Raw genomic sequence first — 20,621 nt, 5'->3', positions numbered from 1 at the left:
GCCCAGGAGGTGATAAGTGGGTATGTGGTAATGATGGTTAGCCTCATTAGAGCGTTTACCTGACTTGAGCACTTTTCTCACTACTTTACATTGATGAACTCACCCCACCTCCACATTAACCCTATGAGATGGTCACCATTTACAGATGATGAGACTGAGGTACTGGATGGTTAAGTAACTTGATATGATCACACAACTCAGAAGTGGCAAAACTAAAAATGGAACCCAGGCAATATAGATTCAGAGACCTAATGCTTTTTTAATGCATCCATTTAAAGTATGCAGTTGTGTAGTGCCTGGGTGGCTCAGTCGGTTAAGCCTCTGACTCTTGGTTTCAGCTCAGGTCATGATCTTGTGGTTTGTGAGATCGAGCCCCAAGTCAGGCTCTGTGCTGGCAGCACAGAACCTGCTTGGGATTCTCTCTCTCCTCTCTCTCTCTCTCTCTCTCTCTCTGCCCTTCCCCTGCTTGAGCTCTCTCTCTCTCAAAAATAAATAGACATTTTTAAAAATTAAAAATTAAAAAATGAAATATACAGTTCTATGAGTTTTAACAAAAGTATATGCCCATGTAAGCACCTCCTTGATCAAGATAAAGAACATTTCCTTTGCCCCCCAAAATTCCCTTGCCCCTGCAGTCAATATCCCCATCCCTGGCAATTACTGATCTCCTTTTGGTCACCATACATTAGATTTGTCTTTTCTAGGGGTGCCTAGGTAGCTCAGTCAGTTAAGCATCCAACTTTGACTCAGGTCATGATCTTGCAGTTTGTGGGTTTGAGCCCCATGTCAGGCTCTGTGCTGACAGCTCAGAGCCTGGAGCTTGTTTCGGATTCTGTGTCTCCCTCTCTGTCTGCTCCTCCCCAGCTTGTGCTCTGTCTCTGTCTCTGTCTCTCTCTCAAAAATAAATAAACATTAAAAAAAATTTAAGATTTGTCTTAGACTAGAGCTTCATTTAAGTAGATTCATACAGTATATAGGTCTCTGGCTTTTAGAGCTTTCCAGGTGTTTTAACCACTGCCTTATAAAGCTTCCTAGTGTAGCTTCTTTGCCCAGTTACCCATCAGCCAACCCCCTGTATTCTATCACTGCTTCTACCCACCACACTCTAAGCACAGGAGATTGTCAGGATGGGGAAACTGAGGGACAAAATGGGGTCAATGATAGCACTTCTAAGATACCATAAAGTTCCAGTGAGAGATGCTAACAATTGAAGCAAAAAAAGCACAAAAAAAGCTCCTATCCTTTAGGAGTTTATAACCCAGTTAAAGAGGGATTATCTTATAAGAAAGCTGGTTAATAGCAAAGGAAAACATTCATTCATTCAACAAGTATCTATTCAGTAAATATAGTATAACATGACTATGCAACTGGCTCTAGAATTCATGCAGATCTTTGTTCAAGTATTCCATCTATCATTTCGTAGCATGTGACCTTGGTCAAATAACTTAATATCCATTTCCAGATCTTAAAATGGGGGTAATAACAAAACCTACCTCGGGGGGTTGTTACAAGGATTAACTGAGATAAACATTTAGTACAGTATTAAACACTTAGTACTGGCATATTAGCAAGAGTTCAGTAAACATTAGCTGTTACTATTTTTACAATTATTATATATGCCAGGCATCTCGGGTACTCTCGGGAGATTAATAGAATGAGATTCCTTCAGGGTTCTTGAAGAGATTCAGTGTAATACAAGGATACTTAGATTGGGATCTATGAACCTTATGTAATTTTTGCTTCAGGATATTGGAAATACAGGCATGTATGTATTTTTCTTGGATAGGGTCCACAGTTTTTGTCATGTTCTCAAAGGGCTGTCTGGGGCCCACAAAACATTAAGGACCAATGGTCCCACGCATTCTCAATGGGAGTGGTATCCCCCCCCTAAAGGGGACAAAAACTGGCTTGGGGAGCAGGAATCTTAGATATTTCAATGGTTTGTGTCCCTCCAAAGGGCCCTAGTACATAAAAAGATATAGAGCACAGGGGCGCCTGGGTGGCTCAGCGGGTTAAGTGTCCGACTTCAGTTCAGGTCATGATCTCACCATTGGAGAGTTCGAGCCCCACATCGGGCTCGGTGCCGACAGCTCAGAGCCTGGAACCTCCCTCTCTCTGCCCTCCTCCACTTTTAAATAAAAATTTAGAGAAAAAGACATATATAGCATATCTGTGATTTAAAATTTCATGCGGGGGTAGGGGGCAATTTGAAAACAATGTCTCCAGCCGTGGTGGTAGAGGGGCAATGATTTAAAAAAAAAAAAAAAAGTGGAAAAACCCTGGTTTAGTGAATAACAAACAGATGTGTGAACTGAAGTACTAAAATGTACCAGCAATACTGGGCCTGCACAGAGAACCGCTGAGCACCAGTATCTGCAGGAGCCAGGGGCGGGAGAGCTGGAGGAGAGTCTGGGGGAGTCAACCTCATTGACTGGAGGAGGCACTCAAAAATTAGTGTTGAATGAGTGAAAGCTCTGAGATTCTGCGAATGAATGCCTGAGGAAATAGTGGTTCCAAAGAGAGACGTGGGGAATTCAGCAAAGGCACTAATTTACTCCTCAACGGTGTGAATTCATCAACATGCTATCAGATAAGAGCCAAAAATACCACACAGGAGCTTATATGAAAAAAACACGCTAGAAATCTTCAGCATAAGGGTAACAGTCCTTGAAGTCCTCACCAAGGATCAGTTAGAAGTCAGTTCATTTGATAGATGCCATGGAGGCAGAAAGGACACAGGGACTGAGACAAAGCCTGCTACCACCTGGGGCTGCTGGAGTACTGGCTGCGGGCACCTGGGCTCGGAGCCAGCGACCAACTATGCTAGGTCCCAAGTGCCTCGGCTTATGACCACATCAAAGTAACTGCACAGCAGTGCTGTTTGAAATGAAGTCAATTAAGCCCATTACGATTTAGAAGCCTGGCATCCTTAGCCATTCATTGTGTGAAATGATCACGTGGAATCTTCCTCAAGTTTTGACAAATGCCCACTAGGTGACCCCACTTGCCTGTGCCACAATTCACCTGAAAGTCAACATATGCCAAACCTAATTTACCATTTCCATCCCAACTCCCGGGAAATTCTTCCTGCTGCATACTCTCATCCTGATTCCACTCTCCCTTTCCTCCACTATATCCAATCTAACACCTCACCCTATTCTTTTGCCTTCTAGAATACCTCCCAAGTGCATCCCCTCCTCTCCATCGGGCTTCTGTCACAGCCCTCGAGGACTGCATCTCTCCCTAAATTACTGCTGAATGCCCTGCTGGGCTCCTTGCCCGGTCTTCTCCCTCAGATCTTTCCCCCCACTACCACAGTTCTAAAACGCAAATCAGTCACTCCCTTGCTCAAATCCTCCCTGTGGCTTTCCCTCATGGATAGCAGCTTCCCAGCCAGTGTGCCCTGCCAGTGGTGCTCGGATGGCAATTCTCTCAGCACTCCGGGCCGCTAAGCAGATCCCAGGACGGCTAGAATTCCTGAGCCAATAGCTTCCAGCCCGAAGCAGCCTCCTCCCTTTGCCTCAGTGTGCTGTTTCGAATGGTTCTGGGCCACAGGAGAAAGGGCAGAGAAGCCCTATCAACAGGAGCTCCCCAGCTAGCTCCAATGCCATGCAGCTCTAGTGGATCACTTGTAGTGCTGTTGACCAATCTCGGCTTCTGCTCGGGAGCATCCAGTCCACCAGGAGGGAACTTCCCCTTCTTCGCCCGGGAAACATCTACCCTTCCTTTGACATTACATCTGAACTTATCACTCTTTTTTCTGGAAGTTTTCTCGGATTTTTCACTCCAGGATACCCTTCCTCACGCTCCCAGAATATTTTGTGTCGTAATAATGGCACGTGTCAGCCCACTGCCTTGGTAACACCAGAACAGAAGCACTCTGCACATCTCTGTATCATTCAGCTGCCACTGGCAGGTCTTATAGGTACCACATCATGTGAGTAAGAATGGTGCAAGAGAGGGGTGCCTGGGTGGCTCAGTCGGTTAAACATCCGACTTCGGCTCAGGTCATGATCTCACAGTTCGTAGGTTTGAGCCCCACATCGGGCTCTGTGCTGATAGCTCAGAGTCTGGAGCCTGCTTCGGATTCTGTGTCTCCCTCTCTCTCTGCCCCTCCCCAGCTCACACTCTGTCGTCTCTCCCTCTCTCAAAAATAAATAAACATTGGGGCGCCTGGGTGGCGCAGTCGGTTAAGCGTCCGACTTCAGCCAGGTCACGATCTCGCGGTCCGTGAGTTCGAGCCCCACGTCAGGCTCTGGGCTGATGACTCAGAGCCTGGAGCCTGTTTCTGATTCTGTGTCTCCCTCTCTCTCTGCCCCTCCCCCGTCCATGCTCTGTCTCTGTCCCAAAAATAAACGTTGAAAAAAAAAATTTTTTTTCATAAATAAATAAACATTAAAAAAAATTTTTTTTAAGAATGGTGCAAGAGAACGAGAGGGCCGGGTGCACCGTTTCTTGCCTAGACATCAGCAAAGTCCATGGTCATATAGACCAGAAAGAGAACTTTAGGAAAGTGGTGACATAAGAGGATTAAATACAGCAAAGAACAGAAAAGGGGCCATTGGATTTGGTCTAATTACTCAAAGTCTCTGAAGACAGATTTCCATGGGATGGAAGTCAGGTGTGGAAGGACTGAGGAGGAAAAAAATAGGAGTAAGATCCAAATTACTCATTCATGATGTCTGAAGGGAAAGCATGGAAGAAAATGTAGGTTTACCGAGTTCCAACGGTCCCAATTTCAACAGTTTCGCAATTATGTAAGACATGTATGTACATAGTGTCGAAGTAAACCAAGTTTAACATAGTATGCTCAGAGAAATCTAGCTCCCCTCCCCATCCCAGTGTATGAATTTCCTTTTTGGTGTAAATAAATGCGTATGTTAGATGAGGGAGCATAGGACGTTCTGTTCTGCTTGTTACTTTCTTCCCTTAATGTATCCTGGAGGTCTCTCTAAAACAGTAGGTAGTCTTCTCTCTCCTTTTTACCACTGCTGTGTAGATTTACCAAGTTATTCAACCAGTCCCTGACCAACAGAGGAGAGCGGTTTCCAACCTACTACCATTACAAGCAGGACTGCAGTGGATGGCTTTGTGCATGTTCCTTCCTGTTTTTGCCAGCATTATCTCCAGGAACTTCACCTCTGTTCTCGCTTCATATTCACAAAAACCCTATGTCACGGGTACTTAGGATTTCCAGCTTATAAGCTAAATGTAAGCCTTAAAACATAGAATAAGCATGCTCCCTCCTACCTTACCATTCTTTTCCCAATATACTGATGTCTCTTCTTAGAGAAAACAGAGAAGTTATTTTGCCGAGGAAAAGAGCACAAAGAATAAACAAGGAGTTTAATTTTATTTTCTCTGTGCATTTGCAAAACACTTAGGACCAACATAAAAAAAAAAAAAAAACAAAAAAAACCTCCTGTGAAAAGAATTACACTTAAAAAAAAAAAAAAAAAAAGGCCTGAGAGGGATTAGTGCCTTAGCCCTAAGGAGCTACAGCAACTCGGATTGGTCCAAGGATTTGAAAAAATATTGGGAAGATAGAACAGGAGGCAAGAGAATGAGAAATTACTGAGGAAGAGGGCCTCGAAGTGGGCCACGAGGGGGAACTGGAGGCCGGGGGGTGGGTCTGGGTGGGGGCAGGGGGCCCCGCTGGTAGCCGTAGGGTGGGGGTCGTGGAGGCCCAGTGTACCCGTGAGGAGGCATCAGTGGAGGCGGCCCACGCATCCCATGTGGAGGCATAGGACCTGGGTGACCTGCACACAAAAAAAGAAAAGTTGACTGACTTCAGCAACAGTTGGGAAACAGGTACTAGTTGATGTTGGGAGAATGTACAGAGAAGACTGGCAGGGACATCAGGAGCAGAAATGTAAATAAAAGAAAGGGCAGGGGACAGGAGTGTGACAAAAGAAGCTGCAAGAGTATGACATTTGAGGATTGGGGGGGGGTGGCTGGATCCTACTCACCCATGGGAGATCCAAACGGAGGCCCTCGAGGGGGCATGCCCATTGGAGGAGGTCCGGGATGAGGCATTCCAGGGGGTGGTCGGGGGTGGCGGCTGCCCCCCAGAGCCTGGGGGCCCGGCATGGGGGTGTCCTAAGCCGTGAGGGCCATGGTGAGCCAGCTGCATCTGAGACATCCCTATGAGAAAAAAACAGACACAAAGAGGAGACAAAAGGCATACAAAAAGCAAAGAAAAAGAGAACAAAATAGAGAAAGACATGATGTCAGGAAAAGAAGAGTATGGAAAATAGGGCTGGTACAAAGTGCCCTTATCCTCAACCCCATTCCAAGGTTACAAACAAATCAACTACCAACCCACCCACCTTGCTCCTTCCACGACTTTCACAGTATCACGGTGCTGCAGAAGTATGTAACGAGCAGAGTGACGACAGGATTTGGGAAGGTAGCAGAGACACTGTCTGAGCAAAGATCTAATTCTAAAGAGTAAGTAAGAATTTTTCAAGTGGACAACAAAGTAGACTAGAGCATCCCAGGCAGGACATCAGCATGCGCCAATCACAGAGCCATCAAACAGCACAGTATGTTTGGGGAAAACCAGTAACTCAGAGAAATGCAGAGCAGCAGCATGTAGTCATGGGAGTAATGAACAGGCACCAGATCATGAAAAGCCTAGAATGCCACGGTGATAAGTTTGAGTTTCACTCTGTAGATAAAAAGGAGCAACAGAAGAATTTTGAGCAAGGGTATGTGAGCATCTGTGTTTTAGAATTACTCTATGCAAGTGGATCAAAGATTGAGAAACTGGAGGCAAAGCATGAGAAAATTACTACAGTAAATCAGGTGTGAAATAATCAGTACAAGAGGGCCTGAACTAGGGCACTGGCAGTGGGGCCAATGCCAGAGATATTAATAAGACTTGGTATCTAGAGTGGGGTGACAGGAAATGGTTTAAAATGGCTCTCAGATTTCTCAATTAAGCATTTGAAAACAAAGAATACTAGAGGAAGAACAGGTTTGAAGACAGGGGTAGAAAAGTGGAGAGGTCCATCACACAGCAAGATTAAGGGTCACAGACCAGAGACACTTATCTAGGAGGCATCAGTGTACAAGTAATGGAGCCATGTGGAGAAGAGAACCGAATATAAAAACCTAGCTACGTGGGGAGAAAAAGAAGCCTATTAAGGTGACTGAGACTGAGGAGTCAGAGACAGATGAAGAATCCAATAAAACCAAGAGACAAGATTTTCAAACAGGACAGCATGCCCAATTTCAAGTATACCAAAGGGCAAACCAGATAAAGAATGGAAGCATCCCCTAGATTTGGCAATTAGGTCACTGCTTTAGGGTAGAAATCAGAGAAGAAAAATGAAGTAAGTTAAAGGGAAGGGCGCCTGGGTGGCTCAGTCAGTTAAGCATCCGACTTGGGCCCAGGTCATGATCTCACTGTTTGTGAGTTTGAGCCCCACGTCGGGCTCTGTGCTGACAGCTTGGAGTCTGGAGCCTGCTTCAGATTCTGTGTCTCCCTCTCTCTCTCTCGGCCCCTCCCCGCTTGTACTCTGTCTCTCTCTCTCTCTCTCAAAAATAAATAAAACGTTAAAAAAATTTTTTTTTTTGGGGCGCCTGGGTGGCGCAGTCGGTTAAGCGTCCGACTTCAGCCAGGTCACGATCTCACGGTCCGTGAGTTCGAGCCCCGCGTCGGGCTCTGGGCTGATGGCTCAGAGCCTGGAGCCTGTTTCCGATTCTGTGTCTCCCTCTCTCTCTGCCCGTCCCCCGTTCATGCTCTGTCTCTCTCTGTCCCAAAAATAAATAAACGTGGAAAAAAAAAATTTTTTTTTAAATAAAAATAAAAAAAAAATTTTTTTTTTAAGTGAAAGGAAAAAAAAATCAAGTACAGTTATACTCTCTGGAAAAACTTACATCAGAAAAAGGAAACAGGATGATAGTTGTTAAAGTAAACAGAGAACAGTATTTTGTGTTTTATATGAAAAACTGAAGAAAAGTTGAGCTCTGGGGCTATTATTATCACTGTTGAGGGACAAGGACAGGAGCATAAGTGGCAGTAAAGCTCCTCTGCCAAGGCCATCCCTCCCTTTCCCAGCAAAGAATACCCACCTGGATGGGGCATCCCACCTGGTGGGAATGGGTGAGGATGTGAGTGTCCATGTCCAGGATGTCCAGCCCCTGGGGTTCCCGCTGATGGTGGGCCATGTCCTCCAGCCCCAGGAGGCATAGGCGGCGGGGGCATGGCTGGGGGTATCCCGGGTGGAAGGGCTCCAGGAGGCGGCACTGGGGGTGGGAAGGACCCAGGAGGAGGCATGCCTATAGAGGAAATGGAAGAAAAGTTAATGACAGGGAGGAGAGAATGTCTGTAGAGCCTGTTCCATCTGGCCTCTTCAGGCAGGAAAAGCTGTTTCCCCTCCTCCCAGCTCTTCAAAGTCAGAAGCAATACTAGACAAGTCTGAACAACAACTTCAACCTCCTGGAGAAACTCAACAGCCTTCTTCCCCACCACGACTATCACCCCTCAATCCCTCTTTCTTCACCTACTGACTCCACATCCCCCTTCATCAGGTCCTTTGTCCTTCCTCCTGCTCCACCACCACCATACCCCAAACACAAGACAAAAGTATTTTGAATAAAAGCATTACCTGGTGGAGGAAGCCCAGACCCCAGTGATGACACCACAGGATTGGGGGCAGAAGGAGGAGGAGGTGCGTCTGCAAACAGCTGATGAGGGCGGTCGGCCTGGGAGAGGGGGTTCTGGGCTGCCAGAAGTCTTTCAGCTGCAGAGCCATGGCGCTCGCCCTTGGAGTCCTTCTTGAAGGCATAGGACACAGTGATAGGGCGGTTACAGAGATACTGCCCATTCATGGCCTCGATAGCTGCATCCGAAGCATCAAATGAAGCAAAATTAATAAAGGCATAACCTTTGGAGTTGCCTGTGTCAGGGTCCCGCATAATTTTGGGGGTTTGTAAGATGACCCCAAAGGCGCTGAAAGTATCATAAAGCAGCTTCTCATCAATCTCTGGGTCCAGGTTGCCAATGAAAATGTTGGCCCCCACATCCAGGTTCTTGTTGTGAGCTGAAGCTTTGTTCACCCGTATTGGTTTCCCATAGAGTTTGATCATGTTCATGATCTTAATCGCATAGTCAGCATCTTCCTCACTCAAGAATTCCACAAAGCCATAGCCTGGGAAGTAAAAGAGCGGAGATTAACAACTTAAGTGATTCAAAATGGGGTATAACTCATTCACCTTCCAAACCACAAGAAATAACGACTTTGTTTCCATTGGGAATGGTTCCAGAAACAAGCTGTGGGCTACGCTTAAAAGAATCTGCAGGGGCTCCTGGTGGCTCAGTCGGTTAAGCATCCAACTCTTGATTTTGGCTTAGGTCATGATCTCAGGTTCATGAGTTTAAGCCCCACACTGGGCTCTGTGCTGACAGTGTGGAGCCTGCTTAGGACTCTCCTCTTTCTGCCCCTCCCCTGTTCATGCTGGCTCGCACTCTCTATCTCTCAAAATGAAAAAAAAAAAAAAAGAATCTGCGGAGAATTCATTCCAAAACATCTATAAATAAATACTGCTGGAGCCCTCCACCAGCAGTTTGTCCCCTCAATACATAAACGCACCTCTTGTCATGTACTCACCTTGGTGCTGACCTGTGACTCTATCCTTTGGCATGTGGGTGTTGACTACTGGCCCTGCCTGGAGAAATAGCTCCCACAGCAGTGGTTCGCTAACCTTCTCGTCCAGGCCTCCCACGTAGACAGTGGCATCTAGAGGATGGAAGCAGGTTAGGCCAAGTATGAAAGAATGACAGGAAGGAGATGACAGGCGGAGGAATTGGGAGTGGAGATGGAGTATAGGAGCAAAAAGAAAAAAAGAAAATTCGGTTAAACTCTTACACCTCCCTTTCCAGGAACTAAAAAGCCTTCCGAAAGCTAAAAGTTCTGCTACAAATTCTCTTGGTGAATTGTTTTGTTTTTGGTTTGGCTTTTGTTTTTTGTGGGGTTTTTTTGGTTTTTTTTTTGAATGGGAAGGGAGAAGGGAATGGGCACAGACAGCACCACCCCTACAGGCCTCAGCCTACACTCGGCCACCCTCCCTCCGGCAGGCACGGGGGCCGGTCTCGCGCCCTCCAGGGGGGGGTCCGATCTCCTGCCCAGGCGAAAACACTGCTGGCCCTAGTCGATGCCTGCCAGCCCCCGTGGGCCTATTCCGGGTTCATCCCCTCCAATCACCCTGGTTCCGCTCGGAGATCGGCCCGGCCGCCATGGCGAAAGAGCTCCCGCCGTCTCCAGGCAGCGGTCCCGCCTTCTGAACTCTACTTCCACTTCCGAGGCGAACGCGGACGTGAGGGCAGTGGGCAGGGCCGCGGCGGGGGAGGAGCCGGAAGCGGCCGCGGAGGGGGAGGAGCCGGAAGCGGCCGCGGCCATCTTAGGAACAGCGGAGACTTCCCGCGATTCGGTGGGCCGCCTCCCATCAATGGCCCTGCGAGGAAGTGCTCATGCGGGCGGTGAAAGCTAGGGAGGCGGGATGCAAATGCTCAGACCCTCTTAAGGCAGTACTGGACGCTAAAGGATCACACTGCTCCCAAAAATGGAAATTCAAAAGCTGAAAGAACAAAACTTTACTTTTTTATATTTTGTTGCCAAACGATCCTTCTTTGTTCTCCAGAGGAGGGTGTCCTGAGGACCCCTACCCCCCCCCCCCCAGGGATTCTGCTGCCTTAAGACGCAGAGGCAGCTCCCACCCCGGCCCACAACCCTCCGACAGAGGACAGCGGTGGCCTCAGCCCCAGCCTGGGCTTGAGGTGTTTGGTTTTCCTTCATGGGAAAGAAGCGGAACGTCTAACTCACCTAGTCCTATTGCGTGTGGGTGGGGGTGAGGGCTCCTGACGGGAACCTGGGGCTCCGAAATGGAGAGTGGCCAAAGCTGAGGAGTAGTTGACATTGAAGCCCAGAGGCCTCAGTTTCTACCTTCAGAACACACTGGGCCCGGCAACAACGTCTTGGTGTGCTTTTGGCCCGTCTGCTCCTTCCCGTCTTGGGAACCCTTCTCCCAATCGCATGTGGACTTCACCTGCCTATCCCCTTACTTCCTTAAGGACAATATGATGGGTACCATCCTTTCCCGGTTCGCACCCACCCCTTTCCTACCTAGGGTCTTTTTAATGTTTATTTGTTTTTGAAAGAGAGGGAGACCGAGAATCCCAAGCAGGCTCTGTGCTGTCAGCCCAGAGCCAGCTGTGGACCTCACACTCAAGAGCCAGGAGCTCATGACTTGAGCACAACCAAGAGTCACATGCTTTATTGACTAGGGAGCCACACAGTCACCCCTTACCTAGGATCTTTTATTCAGACGCAAGAGATAATGTCAGCAATGTGTATAAATACTGTGCTTTAATGAACTCCTTAAATAGAAATGTCAGTGTATAAAATACACAATTGGAAGAGACAGTGCATCTCCCATACCCACTGCGTGCCCATAGAAAACCAAAGGGAAGAAACAAATTGGAGTTAAGGAAGCAGCAAGAGGAGGTGAGAATGAGGTCTGTAGGCCATCGTGTTAAGACTGATGGACAGCATCTCTCACAATTTAACAGCTGGATATCCAAAGGGATAAAATTGCCCTGGAAAAAAGGTAATCATGTTCTAGAATGCTTTTGTTTCTTAATTCCTCAAACCACAAGAAACCTATCTTGAACCAAACAGGACAGGGCAAGAGTTGGAGAAGGTTAGCACCACACACTTGCAACAGAAAGGTCAGTGAGCTTGTTGAGTGCTGGAGTGTCAAAAGCTGAGACAGCAAGACCAGATAAGAAGAATCAGAAGGTTAGAACCCTTCCTCACTCTGGACCACCCTCTGCCATGCCCATAAAACAGACAGTAATTAAGGGGCACCTGGGTCGCTCAGTCAGTTAAAAAAAAAGACAGTAATTTCAGCGGGATTGGGAGAGAATGGTATTTGGGTCTCTTTTCTTGGAATGATCCTCAGGAGATATTCTTGGTGTCCATTTCCTTAAAAGCTCCTGAAGATGGGATAGCTCATCCTGGAGGCCAGAGATTGTGGGAGCTGAGAGGCCTTTCTGGGGAGGGGGTAAAGAGAGGCAGAGAGGAATATTATTGTAGCTCTAGCTCCCTGTTTCTGAGATCTCTGTCCACTACTGGCATCATTTTTTTTTTAAGTATAATTAACTACAACATCCTATTAGTTTCAGGTGCATATTCTAGTGATTTGGTATTTTTATACATTACCAAGTGATCCCCATGACAAGTCTAGTTACCATCACCGCTGGCATCTTTAATTCTCTCTTCCCCCTCCAGCTATGCCTTAGGTTCTACTTGATCTGAGCAACAACCATCTGCATCCCCACCACATACACACTCCCAAACCTATCCACTTGGAGTCCAATAGGAATGGTACTTCACTTCTCGATCTCCCCAGGCCCTTGCTTTTCCACTCCTAGAAACATTTACTTTCTCCTGAAACATCTGGCTTAGTAGTCAGGCCCATTCTCCCACTCCCAATCCCTGTCTTCCCTCCTCACCTGGACCTCAGGCCTTCCCCTCAAGTAGCAGCGTCTCCACAGCCTGATCTGGGGTCCCAGATATCCAGGCAGCAGCAACCCCGGGGGTAAAGGGCAAGCCCCCCAATGTGAGGGGAGCCCCCACTCCTGATCAGCCAGGCTTTCAGAGGAGATAGCTGCTCGAGGGAGCCAACGAGAAGAGACTGCCAGCAGGGAAGGATTGTCCCGCCAAGGACAGAGCTGATTGAGGGGAGTCAGGGCCCCTCTGGAGAAGAGCCACACAGAACTGGGGGGTCCAGGAACCATGAAGCTTGGCTAAAAAGAAAAGAGAAATCAACTGGCAACCTAGAAACTAGATGACCCCACTTTCCTCAAAATGGGCCAGGAAGGAATGTCTAACTGCCACCTACTCACACTGCATTAGTGATTGAACTACAGGCCTCCCCCTGAGAACTCTATCTTCTCTCCTCATTAGGCTTCAAACTTCAAACTAGGCCTCAGGTCTCATGAAAGTCAATTTTAGGGAAACTTGTAAAATGTGTGTAAGAGACAAAAACTAATAAAGATGAGGACAAGAAGGCTGCCCTCTGTGCTATTCTAGGATTTCTGCCTAATCAGGAATGTGAGGGTGTCAGGAACCCTGGCACTGTCATGAAGAGCAAAACATGTGACAGCTACAGAGGAAGTGTGGGGCAGCTTTCCCTGGGGAACTCGGACATGAGTTCATGGGAACTGTGTCTTTGTACTTCTCCTTGTCTAATAGGATGAGCCTGTGAGAAAGGCAAAGGAATTTAGGAAGTGTAGACATCTCACCTGCTGTCTGGGAAGCCAGGAATCTGGGCAGTGTTCTGGGTCATAGCCAGGATTATGGAATTGTAGTATCTGTTCACTGTTGTAGCGTAAATCCCAGTCCCAGACAGATAGCTGCGAGTTAACAGAATTCCCAGCAGGGGGTTGGCAGTACCCTGGGTTATAGATTTGTGTATAGGAGTTGAACTGGACAGAGAAAACAAGAAAAAGGATGGTAAAACAAATAAAATAATCCTTTTCCCAAGTCTGTATAGAAATCATGAAACGCTCACCTCTTCCTCTGGGAATCAGATGTAGGGTGAAAGTCCAGTCGTGAGAATGGGCACCAACCTCCCCCTTTCCCATCCACAGACCTCACTTTCCATAAATTAAGACTAAACTTCAGAGGGTACTTCTCAAGGAAAAGAAAAGACAAATCAAAACTGGAACTCACTGACCTGTCCACCCTGTTTTCCACGCTCCCAGGGAGTATCTCTCAGGAATGTGAGGGTGTCAGGAACCCTGGCACTGTCATGAAGAGCAAGAAGGAAAAACTCTGAGAATTCAAACTCAGCTGGAAACTGCTGGAGGAGCTGCCAGACACAATCAAGGAAGAGGAGAAACACTGGAGCCTGAGAAGGAGGAAATTAAGAGGTTAGGAGGGATTGTGGGCACCTAAAAGAGGAGGATGACAATGACGAGGGACGAGAGACACAGACAACAGGGCCACTAAGATCAGGGAATGGAAATCCGATTGAGGGTAGTAGGGAGTTGTGGTGCTTCATTCATCTAGGTCTCCCTTCAAGCTTAGCCTAATCTCAGGAACCTTCTAACCTGATTTCGCCTCCAGTGGATTATACTATATACTTTTCTCATCCCCTTACATCTTTGGTAATACCTCCCCCCACTACTCTCCCAAAATGATCTCACCTCTTCACTGGCTCCAGTTACCCCAAGTCGGGTCAGGAAGGGGTGTCCAGCTGCCACCCACTCTCGCTGCACTAGTGATTGGAAGCCAAGCAGTGTTCGGGCTTCAGGGACTGAAAGCAGCTGGACGAGTGAAGAGAGGAGGCCATTGAAATCACGATCACCGCGCTCTGGGTGATAAAGAGGGAGAAGGGACAAAGAAGAGGGGCCACGAAACTAGGGCAGAAGAAAATGAGGAAAGGAAACGTGGCAAGAAGAAGAGAGAGGTACAGAGGGTTAAAGTTTTGGTAGGTAGGATTGAGAGGGCAAATAGAAGAGAAAATAAAGACCTTGAATGATTCAGTCCAGACTCCACCTGGATTGAAATACCCAGCTTCACGTGCAGGAGGTAGAATCACAAATCTCAAACCAGCTTCTCCATTGTTCTTCCCACCCCAACCCCGGTCATCATCCACTGATGGAAGCACGAGAACAGAAGGTGAATAACCCTACTGTTAGGGACCACAAACTGTAGCAGCACTAGAGCTAGTAGTAGTACTACTACTGTGAGGCACAGGTAGCACTGAAGAATGATTTAGGTAGGGCCCATGGGTAGTTCCTAGTAACAGGATAAGGTCCTAGCACTAGAAGAGGACAAGGAAAACTTCTAGGTCTCCCTCCCAGTTGGGTGAGTAAAGGAAAAAGGAAGGAATGGAGTAGGTTAACCCAAGAAACTCACCTTGTAGTACTACAGAGCGAACCCTGGATGTCACTAGGACTGAGATGTCACTGGCCTTTCGAAGACAAGACCTAGTGGGGCAGAGGAGAAAAAGGAGAGAAGAATGATAAGCCTGGAGGAAGGGAGTGATGGGTCATGGGATGGAATAGACGTAGACTCCAAAATTCCGCCCCTTCCTCCTTCTAAGGAGCAGCAAAAAAAAAAGAGTCTTCTTGAAACCAAAGAGAAGAGTTAATGGAAGGCCATTTAGGAGTTCAAGTTAACAGAAGGTTGGGGAGGGTTGAATTATAAAACATAGCTAGAACATGAGACAGTACCTGACATAATCCAACCATCGTGTTCCTTCCAGGGCTGAGAGCCATTTCTCCTCAGCTGCAGATGAATCTGAGAGAGAGTAGAGGGGTCAGAAGGACAAAGAGATTGGGAGAACTCAGGATTCATGATTCAGGATCTGCTCCTGAGGCTACTAAAATGAATCATACATAGTTGTACAACCTTGTAAATGTAATAAAATTAACCAAACACTTAAGATGGGCGAAGGGTGGGTTTTATGGTAGGTAAATTATATGTCAGCCAATAAAGCTGTTACAAAAAAGAGAGAGGATACTTTGAGGTCAGGAAGACAGGAAATCTGAGTCTGTGGGAGATGAGAGTGGAATAGAAAACGAAGGATTGGGCTGCAGGGTTGGTTACTCTTCTGTAACAGGCAAAAGGGTAAAAACCAGGTTAGGGTCAGCAGACCTGGGATGGAGGTAGGGCCCAGAGGTTATCTCACCAGGCAGGCAGAGGGCCCTCAGCCTCAAGTGGGCAAGTTGGACATCTGCAAGACTAGGCAGCTCATCCACGGTGTCCACCAGGACAACATCTGAATGCCCAGCCTGAAGCATCGACTCCACTGCTCTGGAAGGGAGGGAGTCACAACGTAAGGGAACGAATCTGCCCTGAACCTCCAACCCTTGATTCTACTCATCAAACCTTCCCTCACCTGATATCCTCCTTGTTAGGGTCGCTGGCTGTATAGAAGCCACCACAGCGGAGAAGATCACTGCCCCCAGGGTGATGCCAGGACAGACGCTTCAGATGGTGGGAGGTTAGGATCACCATGGGAGAAACTCCTAGCCCCACCCTGTCCTGCCCCCACACTGACCTCCCTCAACAATGATCCCCCCTGACCCCTCCCTCCCCCATAATCATCTAATCCCAAACCATCACCCTGGTGCTTATACTGACCGGTCCACGGCCCTGATGGAAGTGGCCAAAGGCTCTCCTGACTTCACTGTCCAGGGTTCGCTTAGGGACCCAGAAGTAACGGGGGAGGCTGTGAAATTGAGAGTGTGTCACAGCTTAGCTCAGTGACCTCGTTATAATGCAACCTGTCATTATCAGGAAGTTGCTTAGGAGGGCATTATTCCCAGGAACCTCAAGTTTGGAGATCTAGGTGGTAAGGGGGAAAGCTTTGTGGATGTCCTTAGAGGCTGGAATTTGTGGGAAGTCCTAGCTTTAGAGGATCTAAGAATTGTGGGAAGATTGGGAGGGCAGCAGGGGTTGGGGTGGACTTGGGGATCACCTGGTGGCTATGTCGAACCTCTCATTGACGGTGCTGACCCTCCAGCCCCTGGCCCCCTGCTTTTTCCGCTCAGCCTCCCAGTCTTCTGATGTCTCCAAGAGGGGAACAGGTGGTTTTCTGGACCCTGAACTCTGGCCTAGGACAGGAGTGAGGCACAGAAAAAAAGGAAGAGGAACCAGAGAGAGCTTCTCAGCTCTTTTGTCTACAGCCAGCCTCTGCTCTCTCAGATTCTTTACCTTTTCCCTACCCTAAAGCACCCTCACTCACCAGCCTTGCTCAGGGGTATCCCTGCATACTGTTGAACTTGACTATTCTGAGCTCTGGCTCGAACAATGGCCATAGTCACCTGTGGAAGAAAGGACATCACAGCCTTCTGGCTCAGACTGAAGAAGTGTAGAGGATGAAGTGGGGCCCATGTGTTGTTCAACTGTCTTTGCCACCAGTAGAGACACAGGACAACAGCAAAGACAGTCGCTGAGGAAGGGAGCTTCCACAGGTCATGGGGCCTGGGTTCAGGAGAACACATCCAGAATCACGGAACCACAGAATGTGAATTCTGGGAAGAATCTCAGGAACAGTCTCATCCAGCCCTCCCTGTTTTTCAAAGGAAGAAACTTGCCCACTGTCACACTCCTGATAATTGGCAACCCCAGGGCTAGAATTCAGGCCCCTTACTCTTGTGCTTTTAGCGTCTCCTTGAGGAGAGAAGCAGACAGAATGATGAGAGGGGTTGTAAAAGATAGGGCAGTAGTGGGAATACCAGGGAAAGGATCCCCAAGGCTCTGAAGAGGAGTCTTTGAGTTGAAGGTCTCTTACCTGAAAGGCTTGAGGCTCTAGTCCTCCAGCCTCAAAAGCAACTCTGAGCAGCCGGAAGTCTCGGCCATGAATGAGAATCTCCTCAGGGATAAATTTAAGTGGGGACCCTGGACGGAGGAGCTGGACTCTGGACAGGCCACTCACTGAAGTCAAGAGTTAGAAAGCAGTGTAGCCATTGGTCAGAGTCCCTCTACAAGGAAGTCTTCCGGCCCATCCCACTCCATCCCTGTTGCCCTCGGAGAATTGAGAAAGGGTGAGCCCCCAGTGAGCCCCTTCACAAACACCCCACCACCCACTTACCAGCCTCTAATCGCCCAATGTTGACCAGGGCAAAATCATATTCGCTGCTCAGGGGAGTCTCCTAGAGGAAGCACACAACTGATGCCGAAGACACCTGAAATCTTGCTCATTGTCCTACCCTGGCAACCCCCAACCTCCCAAGAGATAATCCCAACTGACCATCCCTGATACATTCAAAAGACAGCCCTTAAGCATAATTCTCCCTGTCTCATTTGTCTAAATCCTTCTAGACCCCCCAGTCCATTTCTCACTAACTGTCCTTTCCATTGCCCTGTCCATCTCACCTGACTCCGCTGCCATCCACAAGGCTGGAAGGTGACCCTCAAGTTGGTGCAGATCAGAGTTCCAGGCAATTCAGGTTCCAGCCCCTTCCTCACCCCTGGGGCCCATGCTAGGATCTGCTCCCCTACAGGGGAAGAAGGAAAGCTAGGTTATGACTATTCCCAGTGTCGCCCACACTGGTATACACCGACTCTTCTGAGGCAGGAGGATCCAAAGAGGGAAGATTAAGATCCTCCCCTAACCCCACTAGAAAGAAAGCTTAGGAGGGGATCATTTGTATTCTTTTATACATAGTAGGCACTCAAATACTTATTGGATAAGTAAATGAGAAAAAGAGTAACAGAGTCCAGAAAACAGGGACCATCAAGATCCATGTTCCCAGTCAGCTCTGGACAGGGAAGAGAGCCAGCCTGAGGCAGAAGCACTTTGAGTGGGTAGAAGAATACAGAGGTATCTTTGGTGAAGTTTGAAGCAAGATTTGAGCAGGATAGAATTTGGAAGAGTCTTTGCAGGTTGGAAGTATTGAAAGGGAAGCTACTACCTGGGAGGCATCCAGAGGCCACGTGACCGTCAAGCTGCCGACTCCTGGGCTCCAGCATCCCAGTCCTCTGGACACACTTTGGACCAGAGTGCTGCAAAGGGTGTAGGGTTAATCCCCAGGCCTCTCCAATTCTGGGACCTGGGATTACCTCAGCAGCCACCATTGGAGGCCTACACTCAGGCTCTCAGGGGAAACTGAGATCAGTGGCTGCCAGGGAGTTTAGGACCCAGTTGGCAGACAGTAAAGGGAGGGGCTGGTTAATGGGTAATGAGACGATGAACTTGAGACTGTGAAAAAGACAGACCAAGTTCCATCAACCGAAGTTGATATGGGACCACACCATCCTCCTCTAGATCTTTTTCCTACCCCTCTTTTATCTCCCAATCCTCCTCATTCACCCCCTCCTGCCCACGGTCCCCTTCCCTCCCAAGCCCAAGTTTCCTCTCCTTACCCCCATCTCTGGCTCCTCCTTCTGGGGGGCGATGTTGAAACTCTGGCCCCGGCCCCCCCACCACATTTCTCTGGCTCCATCCGTGGACAGAGCCGTGAAGGGTGGGAAACCTTTAGGATGCTCAAGCCCTTTGGGGAGAGGCTGAATCTTGTAGTTGAGAAGAGGTAGGTGAGGGAGAGGGGCAGGGGGACAGCACTAGGGTAAGGAGCGGTTGTGGTGCTTGGAGCTCGATTAGGGGTCTCTTGAAAGGTGTGTCCAACCCAGCCAGAGGAGGCTCCTTGGAAACTTCAGTCGACTCTGGAGAGGGCGGGAGAGATGCCCAGCCCCTTAAAGGGGAATACACACAATTTTGGAAAAGTGGAGAGAAAGTGGAGGAGCCTGGAAAAGGTGAGGAAAAACTGGGTGACTGGGGGAAAAAATGCCCAGATTCATTACCCCAGTCCCAGATCTTATGCTTTCTGTTCATGAGCATTGGAAACTATTTGAGGGGAGCAGTAATGCTGAATATTAACCTGGGATAATTTGGGCTTAATTTTTTTGTCTTCTTAAAGGGCGTGGAGAGGTGGGAGGAATGCAAAAGCAGTTCGGGCCTCTTTACTGCCTCACACCTGGCAAAAGTAGTAGGAAATCGGACCTCAGGGGAGTTTTGCCTGGGGGGGTCCAAGAAATGAGGGAGTTGAGTTAAAGCATTTTGTATATTCTTCTCCAGAGAGCATTAAACATACCTCATGTGGAGGGTGCAGTGAGAATATTGGGGAGAGAACTTGAAATCTCTCCAGGATGCAGACACAAGTACAGGTGTGTTTACATGCAAGTTCTGGGTTTGGGGCAGGCCCAAGGAAAAGATCTTACCCCCCCCCCCCCACACACACACACACCAGTGGGAAACCAGAGCCCATTCTAGGTACATGACCCCTCCCTGCAACCCAGACACCAGATCTCCAAATTAATGATTCATGTTTAGAACCTTGAAAGTTGAGGGCTGAAAACCTCTATCAGTTCAACATACCCAACCACCCCCCCACCTTACCCCCCTGTAACTAGAGAAGCAGAGATGGGTGGGGAGGACCCTAGGAGGGAAATAAAGGAACTGCAGCTGATGGTGCCTGGGTCGGAAGCAAAAATCTGCATTTAGATGTGAAAAAGACAGGAAATGAAATACAAAGTAGGGGTTAATGAGCTGCTGTTTTATTGATTTTGAGTCTGTACAGAGGTAGCAGTCCTTAGGTGGGGGCCCCAGTTTTTCCAAAGTGACACTCAACTCTCCTCCCCTCAGCACACACACCCTTCCGGCCTCGGCTTTAAAAGTTCCCTGTCTTGGCTGCTACTATGGAAATAGTGAGGATATTATAAGACAGGAAGTTAATTTGGAACAAAGAGGCATACACCTGCTAGGAAGGTGGCCCAGAAGCCTTATTCTAGAAGTCCTAAAAGCTACCAAGCACCCCCAACCCCACCTACTTTCCATGCGCCTCAATCTCTTGGGGGAAAAAATCCTTCCCAAGGTCTCTTGCAGTAGGAAGAGCTGTGTAACCACAATTTTTAAATCCCATTATCCACTTTCCTTCTCCCCACCACCCTGCATTCAAGAGCCTCATTCTATTCTTTAATATTTTGAGGTATAGCAGCAGCAGAGGAATCCAGTGGGAAAATATCAAGGGAATGGGAGGAGGTGGAAGGCAGAAAAAAGTGGGTGACTTGGATCAGCGCAAGGAATGCAAAGGGGCGGCA

At 48.1% G+C, this 20,621-nt stretch overlaps 2 protein-coding genes across 2 annotated transcripts; both read right to left on the bottom strand.

The window, feature by feature from the left end:
* Positions 1-5,475: 5,475 nt before the first annotated feature.
* SF3B4 (splicing factor 3b subunit 4) lies at positions 5,476-10,287 on the bottom strand. Its single transcript, XM_047084876.1, is given in 7 exon segments — positions 5,476-5,759; positions 5,970-6,054; positions 6,056-6,144; positions 8,080-8,286; positions 8,616-9,158; positions 9,618-9,746; positions 10,212-10,287. Coding segments are annotated over 7 exon segments (1,275 nt in total). The 5' UTR covers positions 10,246-10,287; the 3' UTR covers positions 5,476-5,571.
* A 1,624-nt stretch (positions 10,288-11,911) lies between these two features.
* MTMR11 (myotubularin related protein 11) lies at positions 11,912-18,956 on the bottom strand. Its single transcript, XM_047085892.1, has 17 exons — positions 18,891-18,956; positions 18,440-18,515; positions 17,901-18,022; positions 17,617-17,677; positions 17,317-17,459; positions 16,768-16,846; positions 16,501-16,636; positions 16,164-16,251; positions 15,919-16,007; positions 15,709-15,833; positions 15,251-15,317; positions 14,934-15,004; positions 14,219-14,385; positions 13,747-13,920; positions 13,313-13,495; positions 12,521-12,814; positions 11,912-12,058 (listed from the first exon to the last, which is right to left on the bottom strand). Exons 1-17 carry the CDS (start codon positions 18,954-18,956, stop codon positions 11,912-11,914), a joined length of 2,088 nt encoding a protein of 695 aa, XP_046941848.1.
* Between the last annotated feature and the right edge of the window lie 1,665 nt (positions 18,957-20,621).

This window comes from Lynx rufus, unplaced genomic scaffold (assembly GCF_022079265.1).
Source record: "Lynx rufus isolate CCGP_SWC_20201006 ecotype Redwood Valley unplaced genomic scaffold, mLynRuf1.p SCAF_2, whole genome shotgun sequence".
NCBI lineage: Eukaryota > Metazoa > Chordata > Mammalia > Carnivora > Felidae > Lynx > Lynx rufus.
This window is presented reverse-complemented; position numbering and strand designations above follow the sequence as displayed.